The sequence below is a fragment of the Podarcis liolepis genome (genome assembly GCF_965112155.1).
Source record: "Podarcis liolepis genome assembly, chromosome: 15".
Lineage (NCBI taxonomy): Eukaryota > Metazoa > Chordata > Lepidosauria > Squamata > Lacertidae > Podarcis > Podarcis liolepis.
Window position 1 is genome coordinate 4957906 of NC_139566.1, and position 13696 is coordinate 4971601.

The 13696-nt window shown below is 49.7% G+C and overlaps 1 protein-coding gene across 3 annotated transcripts in view; it reads right to left on the bottom strand.

Annotated features, from left to right (window-relative positions):
- Positions 1 to 595: 595 nt before the first annotated feature.
- The window catches only part of ADAMTSL4 (ADAMTS like 4), a 77733-nt gene continuing 64632 nt past the window's right edge, over positions 596 to 13696 (bottom strand). For all 3 annotated transcript variants that reach the window (XM_083476932.1, XM_083476933.1, XM_083476934.1), the window contains 9 exons: positions 13387 to 13492; positions 12820 to 13140; positions 11098 to 11227; positions 9857 to 10061; positions 8665 to 8838; positions 6077 to 6250; positions 3677 to 3856; positions 2313 to 2457; positions 596 to 845 (listed from right to left, as the gene is read on the bottom strand). In XM_083476932.1, the coding sequence (XP_083333058.1) occupies positions 706 to 845; positions 2313 to 2457; positions 3677 to 3856; positions 6077 to 6250; positions 8665 to 8838; positions 9857 to 10061; positions 11098 to 11227; positions 12820 to 13140; positions 13387 to 13492 (1575 nt within the window). In that variant the 3' untranslated portion in view covers positions 596 to 705. The remainder of the gene's footprint in view (positions 846 to 2312; positions 2458 to 3676; positions 3857 to 6076; positions 6251 to 8664; positions 8839 to 9856; positions 10062 to 11097; positions 11228 to 12819; positions 13141 to 13386; positions 13493 to 13696) is intronic.

The window sequence follows — 13696 nt, forward strand, 5'->3', positions numbered from 1 at the left end:
ACAGAACTCCACATCATGTCCTGTGCGTTTCCAAAGGGCTTCTGCGAGGAATCGAACCCAGCGCCAGCAATGCCAGGTCGTCCGTGCACGGCCCGTAGTGCCGTGTCCTTAGCAGAAGTTGGAGCTGTGCAGACAGTTTTGACCTCCTTTTAGCTGGTTGCAAAATGAGCATCTCGGGGTCTGTGTGTGTGTGTGAATGGGATTGGGGATGGCTGCACGGGATAGAACCAAAATTTTGGCGGTGTGTCTTCAGGGAGGGAGGGAGGAGGCCGAGCGGGGTGCAAAGGTACCCCTTGGGAGTTCCTTAAAAGCCAAGGCCACCAAAATCACCTGTGGGTCTGCTAGAACGCCGGCGTGCCGTCGCAATTCGCCTCCCCTCTTCCTGGCCTCCGTGAAAGGGGACAGCTTACAAGGAAATGCAGGAAGTACAATGAGTCTGTAGCTTGGGGTAGGTTTCTCTGGAAATACTGGGGTACAGTATGAAATACTCCTTCTGGAGAGAGGAGAGGACGCTGATGGGAATTTCTCGAGCCTCGAGTTCGAATCCCATTTGGTCCTTCAATGCCTTTGCCGCGATCCCTCTCCAGCAGATGGGTTTTGTTTTTTTGTGGATGACGGGGGCTCCCGCAGTCCACGAAATATATTCGCTCGTCCCTGGTTCAGGTAAAGGTGCGAGGAGTCCAGGATCCCGCCCGCTCGCCGGTGCTATCGGCTCGGTCCGGCATGGCGCCTCTCCAAGGCGTGGGTACATGAGGCACAACAGACGGCTTTGTAGTAGGAGTAGACGCAGAGGCGTGCCTGCACAATCACCGGGCAGTTGTGGTATTTGTCCCTGCAGTTCTCATCTGCCAAGCAAAAAGGAAAAGCAACATGAAAAACCCCAAAGAGTTGGGGGGTCTCCAACTTGACGAACCTGACAAGGAGACTGAGAATGTCCCCTGCCCCATTAACTCTCCCGACAGATGGGGAAATACGACTCTGTTCACTGGGATAAGTTCTCGGCTCACGTCTTCAGTGACCTCATAACCACAGCTCCCGGAATAATTTAAAACAACTATCTGATGTTTTTACAGGGACGCGGGTGGCGCTGTGGGTTAAACAGCCTAGGACTTGCCGATCAGAAGGTCGGCGGTTCGAATCCCCGCGATGGGGTGAGCTCCCGTTGTTCAGTCCCAGCTCCTGCCAACCTAGCAGTTCGAAAGCATGTCAAAGTGCAAGTAGATAAATAGGTACCACTCCAGCGGGAAGGTAAACGGTGTTTCCATGCGCTGCTCTGGTTTGCCAGAAGCGGCTTAAGTCATGCTGGCCACATGACCCGGAAGCTGTACGTCGGCTCCCTTGGCTAATAAAGTGAGATGAGCGCTGCAACCCCAGAGTTGGTCACAACTGACCTAATGGTCAGGGGCACTCATCTCACTTTGTTGGCCGAGGGAGCCGGCATTTGTCCACAGACAGCTTCCGGGTCACGTGGCCAGCATGACTAAGCCGCTTCTGGTGAATCAGAGCAGCGCACGGAAACGCCGTTTACCTTCCCGCCGGAGCGGTACCTATTTATCTACCTGCACTTTGACGTGCTTTTGAACTGCTAGGTTGGCAGGAGCAGGGACCGAGCAATGGGGGCTCACCCCGTCGCGGGGATTCGAACCGCCGACCTTCTGATCGGCAAGTCCTAGGCTCTGTGGTTTAACCCACAGCGCCACCCGTGTCCCAATACTGCCACAAGGGACCGCTGCAAATTCCTGCATTGCAGGGGGGTTGGAATAGAGTCCAGCCTTTCTCAAGCTGTGGGTCCCCAGATGTTGTTGAACTACAACTCCCATCACCCCTAGCTAGCAAGGCCAGAGCTCAGGGATGATGGGAGTTGTAGTCCAGCAACATCTGGGGACCCACAGGTTGAGAACCGCTGGAATAGACAATCCACAGGGTCTCTTCCAATTCTATATCAAGATTAAAACCCTAACAAGCTGACGCTTGTAAAAATCCTTTTACCCAGCTGGGAAAGCCTGCTGGAACAAAACCAAAAAACCATCTTCGGTTGTTTCTGAAAAGGGCAGATAGCGAGGGCCTGCCGTATCTCGACGGGGACGCCATTCCACGGAAGAGGGGCAGCCACACAGAAGGCCCCACTTTGAATGACTACACCGTATACCACCACATCATACTGTAGGGACTGGAGGTAGAAATAAAAGTATCTCTTCAAATAAACAACCTTGCAGAAATGCACCCCTTGGGCGTGTGGAGTTTTTCACCCTGCCTGCACGTCCTCCCCCCATTTTTGGCCGTAGGGAGGAGGAGGGGGCCGGGTGTGTTACCTAGGTCCTGGAGGCAGGGCTGAACATTGCAAGGCCGTTTCTTGATGGGCTTGAGATCTGGCGGACAGAGGTTGCTCAGAGTCTTGTTTTGGGTCAGACACTGGACCTCTCTCACTTGGACGCCCCCAACGCAGGACCTGGAACACTGAAAGGACAAAGGGGAATCGGAACGGTTGTGGAAAATGGATATAAAATTTACACCATGTTACAGTTTAAGAGAAAATTATATTAAAATGATATATCGGGGGTTTCTAACACCAGTAAACTGGCGAAAATGTATAAACCTAAATCAGGGGTCAGCAAACTTTTCAGCAGGGGGCCAGTCCGCTGTCCCTCAGACCTTGTGGGGGGCTGGACTATATTTTGAAGGAAAAAAATGAACGAATTCCTGTGCCCCACAAATAACCTAGAGATGCATTTTAAATAAAAGGACACATTCTGCTCATGTAAAAACACGCTGATTCCAGACCATATGTGGGCTGGATTTAGAAGGTACAGCAGAAAAGTTGTCCAAATATAAACAGTCAACTTATTAAACCTCACAATAATTTCATAATATATCTGTCTATGTATTTCTAATAGTATAACCAAATGAGTGATTTTTGATAGGACTGCAAAAACTACTCTGAAAATTCATTATTCCAAAAACGAAACCTTCATCTGGTTGTAAATATTAAGATCGTACCAGCAAGAATGAGCCTTTCTGTAAAAAAAAAAAAAAAAAAAAAGATTTAACATTTGATGTTAGCCGCTCTGAGCCCGGTTTTGACCGGGGAGGGCGGGGTATACATAAAAATTATTATTATTTATTATTATTATTAAATCAAGACTTACTGACTAGTGATTTAAATTGTGATTTAAATCGTTTGGCATGCATATTTATGGTACGATATGCTAAAAGCTCACAAAGGATTTAAAAATCATATAATTAGAAAATCTTTGGACAATGATTGGACAAGATAGAGGGATTTGCTATAAAGGAAAAATGGTTGAAAATAAAAATTAAAAAATGGTTAAAAATTATGATATATGTAAACTGCTAAAGATGAGGTAAAATGAAAATCAGATGGGGGGACTTAGGGAAGCTCACCTAACAATGTTTAGAAAAAATAAGGATAAGAGAAGAATTTGTATTGTTTGTATTTCTGTTTGTATTGTGTTATAAAATGAATAATTTTTTTAAAAAAATATAAAATAATAAATTTTGAAAAAATAAATAGTGATTTAAATCGGTTCGATCTAAATCAAACCCGCCCTGGGGTTCTCCCTGCCACAAACCCCTTCCCCGTTTTGCCCGTTCTCCAAATCCTACGTGTGGAAGGGGGTTCCCGCCCCACCCGTGTCAGACCCTCGCCCTCACTCACGGAGCTCCAGGCAGTGGAGAACCAGCGGGCCTCACAAGATGTGCCCACGCAGGGCTGCAAGGAAGGCGGCTTCTCCAGGTGGGCGCAGTCCGAGGCGTCCGTCACGTTGAACTCAGCGCCCAGCTTGCTGATGCAGATGAGGTCGCGCCGCTGGGTGCCCGTGCTGCAGTCCGACGAGCACTGGGGGGGCAAAGAGGCAGAGGGGGGGGCGGATCAGGGCCGGATTTCGGTTTGATGAGGCCCTAAGCTACTGAAGGTAAAAGGTAAACGGTAAAGGGACCCCTGACCATTAGGTCCAGTCGTGGCCGACTCTGGGGTTGCGGCACTCATCTCGCTTTATTGGCTGAGGGAGCTGGCATACAGCTTCGGGGTCATGTGGCAAGCATGACTAAGCCGCTTCTGGTGAACCAGAGCAGCGCACGGAAGCGCTGTTTACCTTCCCGCCGGAGTGGTACCTATTTATCTACTTGCACTTTGACGTGCTTTCAAACTGCTAGGTTGGCAGGAGCAGGGACTGAGCAATGGGGGCTCACCCCGTCGCGGGGATTCGAACTGCCGACCTTCTGATTGGCAAGTCCTAGGCTCTGTGGTTTAACCCACAGCGCCACCCGCGTCCCCTATTGAAGGTAATGGGGCCCTTTATTTGTCCAGCTGTCCTGAGTCAACAACAATTTTTTCTGTGTTGAATATAGGAGCGTCTCCATCCCCATTGTTCTGCCCGGACACTGAGGTCCAGCGCTGAGGGCCTTCTGGCGGTTCCCTCGCTGTGAGAAGCCAAGGGTGCTGGGAACTGTAGCTCTGCAAGGGACAAGCTACAGTTCCCAGAATTCTTTGGGGGAAGCCATGGTTGTGCAAAGTGCTACAATAGTGTCTTAAATGTGGTGCAGGCAACCCCAACCTTTGGCCCTCCAGATGTTTTGCACTACAATTCCCATCATCCCTGACCACTGGTCCTGTTAGCTAGGGATGATGGGAGTTGTAGGGCAAAACATCTGGAGGGCCAATGGTTGGGGATGCCTGGAATACATAGCTGTCAACTTACAGATTTGAAAATAAGGGACCAGCAGCCTTGAAAATAAGGGATCAGCAGCCAAAATAAGGAATTTTGCTATTGTAAAGAGTTGCATATGTTGGTAGGATTGACAGATGCTGTCAATCCGGCATGAGGTGGTTGTGGCGCTGCGGTGGCCACTGAAGCGCTGCCTTTCTGCATCCCTCCCCATCCCCTCCTCTTCCTCCTCCCTCAGACTGCCTCGTCAGCTGCTACCCCTGCTGTCGCCTCCAGGCTCGTGGGCAGCGTGGGCAAAAGTCTCTTGGGTGGGGAAGGGCCGATGGAACTCCTTGCGCCAGGACGACGGCGCCAGCGTGCACTCTCTCTCATGGCGGAGGGCTCCGAGCCGCTGCTTCCCTCCCGAGCCGGGCGAGCATGAAACCCAGGAAATTTAAGGGACATCATCCATAAGGGACAGCAGCGGGACACGGTGCTGGGATAAGGGAGTTTCCTGCCAAGTAAGGGACGGTTGACAGCTATGCTGGAATAAGGTCTAGGTCTCTTAGTTAGCTCTACTTTCAGACTTGGTTTTATTCCTGTCAACCCACATTTGTAGAATGCTGACGCATGTTCTAATCTGTTTTTAGTCTATCAATAATTTTTTTCCATTTTAAATAGTTTTTTTTAACTATTTTTTCACTGATAAATCTATTGTTATGTTCTTTTTTTGTAAACCACTTTGAGGTGTTGCTGTGTATTTTTTTACAATCAAGCAGTGTATAATTTTTTTGAAATAAATAAAAAGAAATAAAATGAAGGGTGCTGAAATTTGTAAAGAGTAACACCCCCCACCCCCCCCAAAAAAATATCCCCTCACAGAGCTACAGTCCTCAGAGTGGTTTAACACTCAATCCAGGGAATTCTGGGAAATCTGGCTCTGTGAGGAAGGGGAATAGGGAGTCTCCTCTTAACAACTCTCAACACCCTTAGCAAACACGTCAACTGATTCCTTCATTGCAGCGGGTTGGACTAGATGGCCCTTATGGGTCCCTTCCAACTCTATAATTCGGGTCCAAAATCCGTCTAGCTGTTGGGGCTCCCTGCAAGCAGCAAGGAATCCTGGGATCTGTAGTTTTGTGAGGGAGCCAGGACTCCTCCTGTTAGTCGCCAGTCGCTTGTTTGCAAAAACTACCATTGCCAGGATACCTTAAGCCAGGCACCCCCAAACTCGGCCCTCCAGCTGTTTTGGGACTACAAATCCCACCATCCCTGTTAGCTAGGGATGATGGGAGTTGTAGTCCCAAAACATCTGGAGGGCCGAGTCTGGGGATGCACGCCTTAAGCTTTTGCAAACCGGGTTCAAACGATGCTGGCGACGAGACCGGGACGGGACGAGGGGCGCTGCTCACCGGACTCCATGGCCCAGTGTACCACCGGTTGACCCTCTGGCACGGACCGCCATTGCATGCCCTCATGTCGGCTGGTTTGGTGCCGGCGCAGTTCTCCTCCACCTGCCCGTTGGCGGCGCTGGAAAGGCAGACCACCGAGCGCCGCTGGATCCCCGTCCCGCACTCGGCTGAGCACTGGAGAGGAGAAAGAGGGAACGCAAGAGACATTTCATAAGCTTTATCATACAACTGGCTCTTCTTATAACCATAGTTTAGAGGTCCTGGGCCCTAAGGAAGTCAGATTATCCTCCACCAGGAGCAGGGCCTTCTCAGTGATGGCTCCGATCTGGTGGAATGCTCTGTCCCATGAGACCAGGGCCCTGCAGGATTTAACCTCCTTCCGTCAGGCCTGTAAGACACAGCTATTCCGACTGGCCTTTAATTTGAATTCAGCCTGATCTTTTATTTCCCTTCTCTTCCCTCCCCCTCCCCTTTTATGAAGATCACCCGCTCTGAGACCCCACAGCTAATTCTCCCCTGGTCTCCTCGCTGGCCCAAGTAGGACCAATTCAGTCAGCTAGCCCTGGTGACTATCTAATGCTTGTTTCCCCTAAATTGATTTCTGAATTTTGAATTATTATTATTATTATTATACTGTATTTTATGCTGCTTTTACAATTAAGTGTTTTAAATTTCTTGTTAGCCACCCTGAGCCAGGTTTTTGAACCAGGAAGTGTGGGGTATAAATAAAATATTATTATTATTAACATCATCATCATCATCATTCCCCTCCTCAATACCCCAGAAGCCTGAGAGTCAGCTATTTGTATATAATTTATATCAATTTTTCTGCTTTTCCAATTTAAAATACTCATTTTTACATCCGTAAAATATCAACACAGGGCTTTTTTTCTTTAAAAATGTTTAGGGGTACTCACATTTTGACTCAAGAAAACCACCATTTTATAGTTCAAATCGGGGAAAATAAACACAGTAAACTGACAAAAGTACAAACGTTTGCAAAATGTTTAGGGGTATGCGTACCCCTGTGTACCCCCAGAAAAAAGCACTGATTTTACATATCATAAATCCCTGCATATCTTACAGAAAATATAGCGTTCAGTATTCTATTATTACATCTATTATAACTTTATTTACACTGTGGAATTTATCTCAATGCTGCCAGCGTTTCCAGCTGTACACAGTTATTTCCCATATATTCAATAAACATTTTCCAATCTTCTCTAACCATATGTTCTTCGTGTTCCCTTATTCTATATGTTAAGTCTGCAAACTGCGCATATTCTGTCGGCTTAAGTTGCCGCTCTTCTTTGGCTGTTACCTCGATCGTTTTCCATTTTTGGGCGAGCAAAACACGGGCCGCAGTAGTAGCAGCACACATAAATAACCTTTTTTGACACCTGGGAAGAGAGGCAGCCATTTCATCTCCCACAAACCATTCATCTCTCACTTGCAGCAATCTCTGGGGTTCCGTTCAAAAAGTGCCTTGGAGTTAACTGAACGTCACACAAGTGAACCGAAGTGCATTGTGCAGCTATTTTTCCCCAAATATATCCTTTATTAGGCATAGCAAACCACACATTATCAAACAGACACCGTATACAAATTGAGCAAAATACGAGCTCAGCATAAGAAGGTTTGTCCCAGTCAGATCTTTAACTCCAGAGAAAACCAATTTGCATAAATAATACAATACAGTGGTGCCTCGCAAGACGAAATTAATCCGTTCCGCGAGTCTCTTCGTCTTGTGGTGTTTTCGTCTTGCGAAGCACGGCTATTAGCGGCTTAGCGGCTATTAACGGCTTAGCGGCTTTAAGAAAAAGGAAACAAACTCGCAAGAACTCGCAAGACGTTTCGTCTTGCGAAGCAAGCCCATAGGGAAATTCATCTTGCAGAACGACTCAAAAAACGGAAAACTCTTTCGTCTTGCGCGTTTTTCGTCTTGCGAGGCATTCGTCTTGCGAGGTACCACTGTACAACATTACCACATCACCAATCAATTAAGAACCACTAAATCTCTTTATAATGGCCCAGTCTTTCTACATGGACAGCACTCAAAAATTCAGCCACTATTAAAGTAATTTGATCATTCCTGTCCGAAAGCAGGTCCTGAACTGTTGGTAGCATAGAGCCTATTGTGTTCTAAGGCCTCTAATAATGGTCTTCTGGCATAAATGCCAAAATCACAAGAAAAGAAAATATGCTCCAAAGTATCAGGTTCCTGTTTACTACATTTGCAGAGATGCTCTGATTCTGGGAGAGCTAAATATCTTCCTCTTACTATCATATTAAATCTGGCTAACGTAAACAGCCTGCACAATTCAAGATTCTTCAGATTTGTCACGTTTCCCTTTTGGAAATCTCTACACAAAGGGAGATTTAAATAGAGAGGAGAGCAAGATTGTGCAGCTATTTATTTGAAGTATCGGAGAGCGGTTTGCGTGGCCAGAAACGGAAGCGAAGCAGGAGGGTAGCAGCGTACGAGGAAACGCCTTTGCAGGGGTTTCTCTTGGAGAAATGGGTAATTTCGGGCTGGGGAAGAGAGACGAGGAAGACCCACGGGTTTAAAAAAAGGGGAGAGGAGGTACCGTGTTGCTCCAGTCGCTGTAGAACCAGGTGCGCACGCAAGGCCCCATGTCGCAAACTTCGCTGGTCTTCGGCCGATGGTTCCCCGGGCAGTCACTGTCGCGGAGCAAGTCGCCCTGGTTACTGACGCAACGGACGTGGCGCGTCCGATGTCCGGTGCCGCAGAGGACTGAGCACTAGAAGGGGGAAGGAGTGTGGGATGTGAAACACAAGAGGAGTCAAGTACAACATTCCTAGAATGAAGGTGTTTACACTTGGGGGGAATGTTTGTCCAGCCAGCAGGTCAACTTCCTGTTTCCTTCTGGGCTGGGACAGACTTCCTCTGCGTGTGACTAGAGGTGGGCGTGGCCCCACCTGTGCAGGTAATGACAAAAGCACAGGGCAGGGCAGCCATCTCTCTCTCTTTGACTACATGCATCGAAGAAGCAACATCTGCTTAGTCAAAGATGCTCTCTTGGCTTCCAGCTCTGCTGCCAAGAGGAAGGGGCCCGGGGCAAAGAGCCATTGTTTCTGAGGACTGGTGACTGGGAGCGGCTGCCGAGACCACATAACACCGGTCCTGAAAGACCTACATTGGCTCCCAGTACGTTTCTGAGCACAATTCAAAGTGTTGGTGCTGACCTTGAAAGCCCTAAACTGCCTCGGTCCTGTATACCTGAAGGAGCGTCTCCACCCCCATCGTTCTACCCGGACACTGAGGTCCAGCGCCGAGGGCCTTCTGGCGGTTCCCTCATTGCGAGAAGTGAGGTTACAGGGAACCAGGCAGAGGGCCTTCTCGGTGGTGGCGCCCGCCCTGTGGAACGCCTTCCCACCAGATGTCAAGGAAATAAGCAGCTAGCCTATCTTTAAAAGACATCTGAAGGCAACCCTGTTCAGGGAAGTTTTTAATATTTAATGCTGTACTGTTTTTAACACTTGATTGGGAGCCGCCCAGAGTGGCTGGGGAAACTCAGCCAGATGGGCGGGGTATAAATAATAAATTATTGTTATTATTATTATTATTATTATTATTATTTCATCCATTCCTCCTGGCACTCCTGCTGAACGCACATTTCACATTGCCTTACATCAATGCCCATTTTGCAGGCATCCCAGATACCCTGCTCTAGAGTTTGCTGCTGCTTCCCACGCTGAAACGCCCCGCCCCCCCACGCCCTATCCTCTCCTCCCCCCGGCGACCACCGAATCCCTTACCGAGCTCCAGTTAGTGCGGACTTCCCAGCGGCTGCAAACCTGGACTTGGCAGGCCTGGGTGGCGTTGGGCTTCTCCAGCTGTGCGCACCTCTGGGGGTGCACCATGGTGCTGCGGTTGGCGTAGATCTGCCGGCACAGGACTTGGCGGTGCTGGGTGCCCAGGCCGCAGGATTTGCTGCAGGCTGACCACTCGCCCGCCTCCCAGCTGGAAAAGAGACGGACAGGGTGGGGAGGGAGTCAAATGAGCAGAGAAAAAAGGAATATTCCCTCGCAAGGGAAATAAAAAAAATAAGGTATTTGAAATATACTCGGAGCAGAGTGTGGATTTCATGCTCTTTATTCAGCTCATAGTGGCTGAGGAGGAATGCAAGTTCCCCCAGAATGTCTGCTTTATATACATTATTTACACAATGGGCCCCACGTGATTGGCTAATTCCGGGATTCTCCTGTAGGCCAATCAGGTTGCGGATTCACTTCCACCTGGTGTTGGATTGGGTGGCTCCTGTGGACCAATCAGACTTCTGCCTTTTGGATCCTATAATAAATGTTCATCCATGTACCAAGCAAACATGTACATAAATATATAAACCACATGTCTGAAGCAGCACAGGAAAAGAGCCCTGGAACCATATTGACTCCCAAACTGACAAAATGTTTTCACTGCAAGGTCAAAGGAAAATGGAAAAACCTCTCCCCATTGGCTTTTCATTCACAAAACCTGTCTTAAGGGTATATCTGTGTAGGAATAGGGTGAGCCCGTGACCTGGCTCAGGAAGTAAGTATTTGCCACTACAGAAGACTGGCCAGGCTCCCCAGGGTATCCAATCAAGTGAGCATTAACAGGTAACCTGCCAGGGTTATGCAAACCTATAATATCCGCTGGGGACAAATTGTGCTTTGTATTCTTGCAACAGAGGCTGCTGTTGCTGCTGCTGAAACCCTCCGTTGAGCAAGGGACAGGGAAATCACAGGAACTAGGGTTTCTGCAAAGAGGGGTCTCTAACTCTGTGACAAGCAGAGGCGGCTTGGGCCCGCGTGGTGTCTTGTTCAAGACGGTGGTGACCTACTCAAAAGTATACCGTCATTTCCCCAAAGTTCACACAAGCAAATTTTAATAGGGACAGAGGAAGTTGCCCGATGCCAGAGTCCAGGCGGGTTGTCACGAGGCCTCCAGGCCTTCAGAGGGCAGCAGCTGACTCAAAAGGAGACCCATAAGAGGCAAGGGTGGACTGGACACTCACTAGGCTGGGCAAGGCTCCGTGTTGCAGGCTTCTTCCGACACGATGGGCTTGGGGATCAGGTGGCATTTCTCCTCCCCCACCTCCTCTTGTGTAACGCGAGAGATGCACTGGTAGACAGACTGCCAGAAACCTGTAGAGAAAGACAGTGAGGAGCATACTAGCCACTTTTGCCTTTTAAAAATCAAGTTTCTAGTCCTCAAGGCAATCGAGGGGCCGAGAACCACAGAACTCAGCATATACTGGCAAATGTGGTCCTTTCACATGGTCTCAACGCCTCTCTTTTTCCTTTGTGCGGTGGCTTCGTTCTCACCATTGCTGTGGGGGCGCCTAACGAGCTTAGAGGATAAAAAAAACACCTCGCAACGCTTGTTTGGCGCTTTCTCAGAGCGTTCCGAGGGCCTAATCCTCACCACAACGGCCTTGTGAGTGTTGTGAAGCGCTTAAGAGACCGCCGTAGCTGAGTGGCAGGTGCGTCGTTTAAATAAAAGCAAATACATTTTAAAATTCCTCCCATTTTGCAGATGGGGCAAACTGAGGCCGAGAGCGTGTGGTTCAGCTATGGCTAGCAAGTGAGTTTGTGGCAGTTCTGAGATTCAAACCAGGGACTTCCCCGATTTGCAGCTAATCTTCCTACTCCATGGCGCTCTATAAAGCCATAGAGGGGGATTAAAACTGCTAATAGCCGAGAGAGGACTGGGCCATTGGGGGCATGGACAACCACTTACTGTACCCTGTCTGACCTCTTGCTTACCTCTAAGTCCAGTGGGCGACACTGCCAGTCACTTTCTTCCACCTTAAGTCTCAGTTCCGCCCTTGCAGAATCGAGAGGCAGTGTGGTGTAGTGGTTAGGGCGACTTGGGAGAGACCAGGGGTTCAGAAATCCCCACTTGGCCGTTCCCTGAGTGTGACCTTGGGGGACAGCCGCCACCTCTTCGCCTAACCCACCTCGCAAGGTTCTTGGCGGGATTTAAATAAGGAGAACCTCACACACCTCTTTGAGCGGCGTAGATGGGATACGCATGCAGCAGACGCAGTAAGGAGGTGGGACAAAACTAGAGCGATCTCTGGCGCCCCCTACTGTTGGGCTCCCTGCCTTCTGCCCTATGCGTCCCAATGGGCTATAAGAGGCTGGTAAGGACGTTACAATATTCCGTTCCACCTTAACAGATGTGTGGAGTTGTTGAGTGTCACATGCCTGTTTACATTCCAGCATAGCTTGCTGGGAACTTCCGTTGTGTGTCTAGCTTTTGCTTATGCTGCTTGCTTGGACACAAAGGGGAGAAGACATGTTTTTCCTGTTGTCCTGATGCTGAATAAAATGCCAGTAAATACGCTTTAAAGGTAAAGGGACCCCTGACCATTAGGTCCAGTCGTGGCCGACTCTGGGGTTGCGGCACTCATCTCACTTTATTGGCCGAGGGAGCCGGCGTACAGCTTCCGGGTCATGTGGCCAGCGCACGGAAACGCCGTTTACCTTCCCGCTTTAGTGGTACCTATTTATCTACTTGCACTTTGGCGTGCTTTCGAACTGCTAGGTTGGCAGGAGCAGGGACCGAGCAACGGGAGCTCACCCCGTCGCGGGGATTCGAACTGCCGACCTTCTGATTGGCAAGTCTTAGGCTCTGTGGTTTAACCCACAGCACCACCGTAAGTCGACCCAAACCTCCACGCGCAGGAGCAGTCTACCTTTGAATACCAGCTGCCAAGGGAAATAGGACTTACCTTTCCCGCAGGTGGCAGAGCAGTCGGTGTTGCCAATTCGCCTCCAGTAGAAGTCCTGCAGGGGGTCCGAGCCGTGCTGGACAGGAGGTGGAGGGGGCGGGAGCGGCGGGACGCGTACGTTCCTTTGCAGGGTCCCGGGGCTCCTCCCTGATTGTCCGGACGAGACAGGAGGGGGCGGAGCCGCGCCACGGCTCCTCCCCGATTGGCTGGAAGAAGCTGGGAGGCGGGCTGGGCTGAGGTTCCGGGCATCTGCGGGCACAGGGCGCTGGTGGCTGGGCGGGGGCTCCATCTGGTTCCCCGAGGAAACCACAGTCAAGGCACCTGGCGGGTACGGAGTGGGACGAAAGAGAAAGGTGATTTTTTTTGCTCCACGAAAGGGCGTCGGCTAAGAAAGACATGACACAAAAGGAATACGCTCTGGGACGGAGGAGGAAAACACAGGCCTACCACCTAAAACAGGCATAGCAGCGAAGGAAAACGGACTGGGATGGAGGAGGAAAGAAGCAAACACAGGGGTTTGGGGGGTTTTTTTGCCTGCCACATGAGGGGAGGGGGAGGTTTGCTCACCAAAGTCCTGCCGGGGGCTACGTAGGTCAGGAGTGGGGGTCTCCGGCTGTACAGAGGCCAGGAAGAACTGATAAGAGACACCAGGATTGTCTTGCTGGAAGATCATCTGTGGGAGGCAGCAGAAAAGGAATTAAAGCAGGGCATGGAAGGAAGGGGGGGCAACGTAAAATGAGCACCTTAAGTCCCCTTCCCCGTTGGGAGTTAACAGATCCCTCCCTCTTTTTTGGGGGGGGCAGAAACAGAGCCTTGGGATCCCTTTCCCAGTGTGAACATCAGAGAAAAGTCCTGCTGGGTCAGACGAAAACACCTC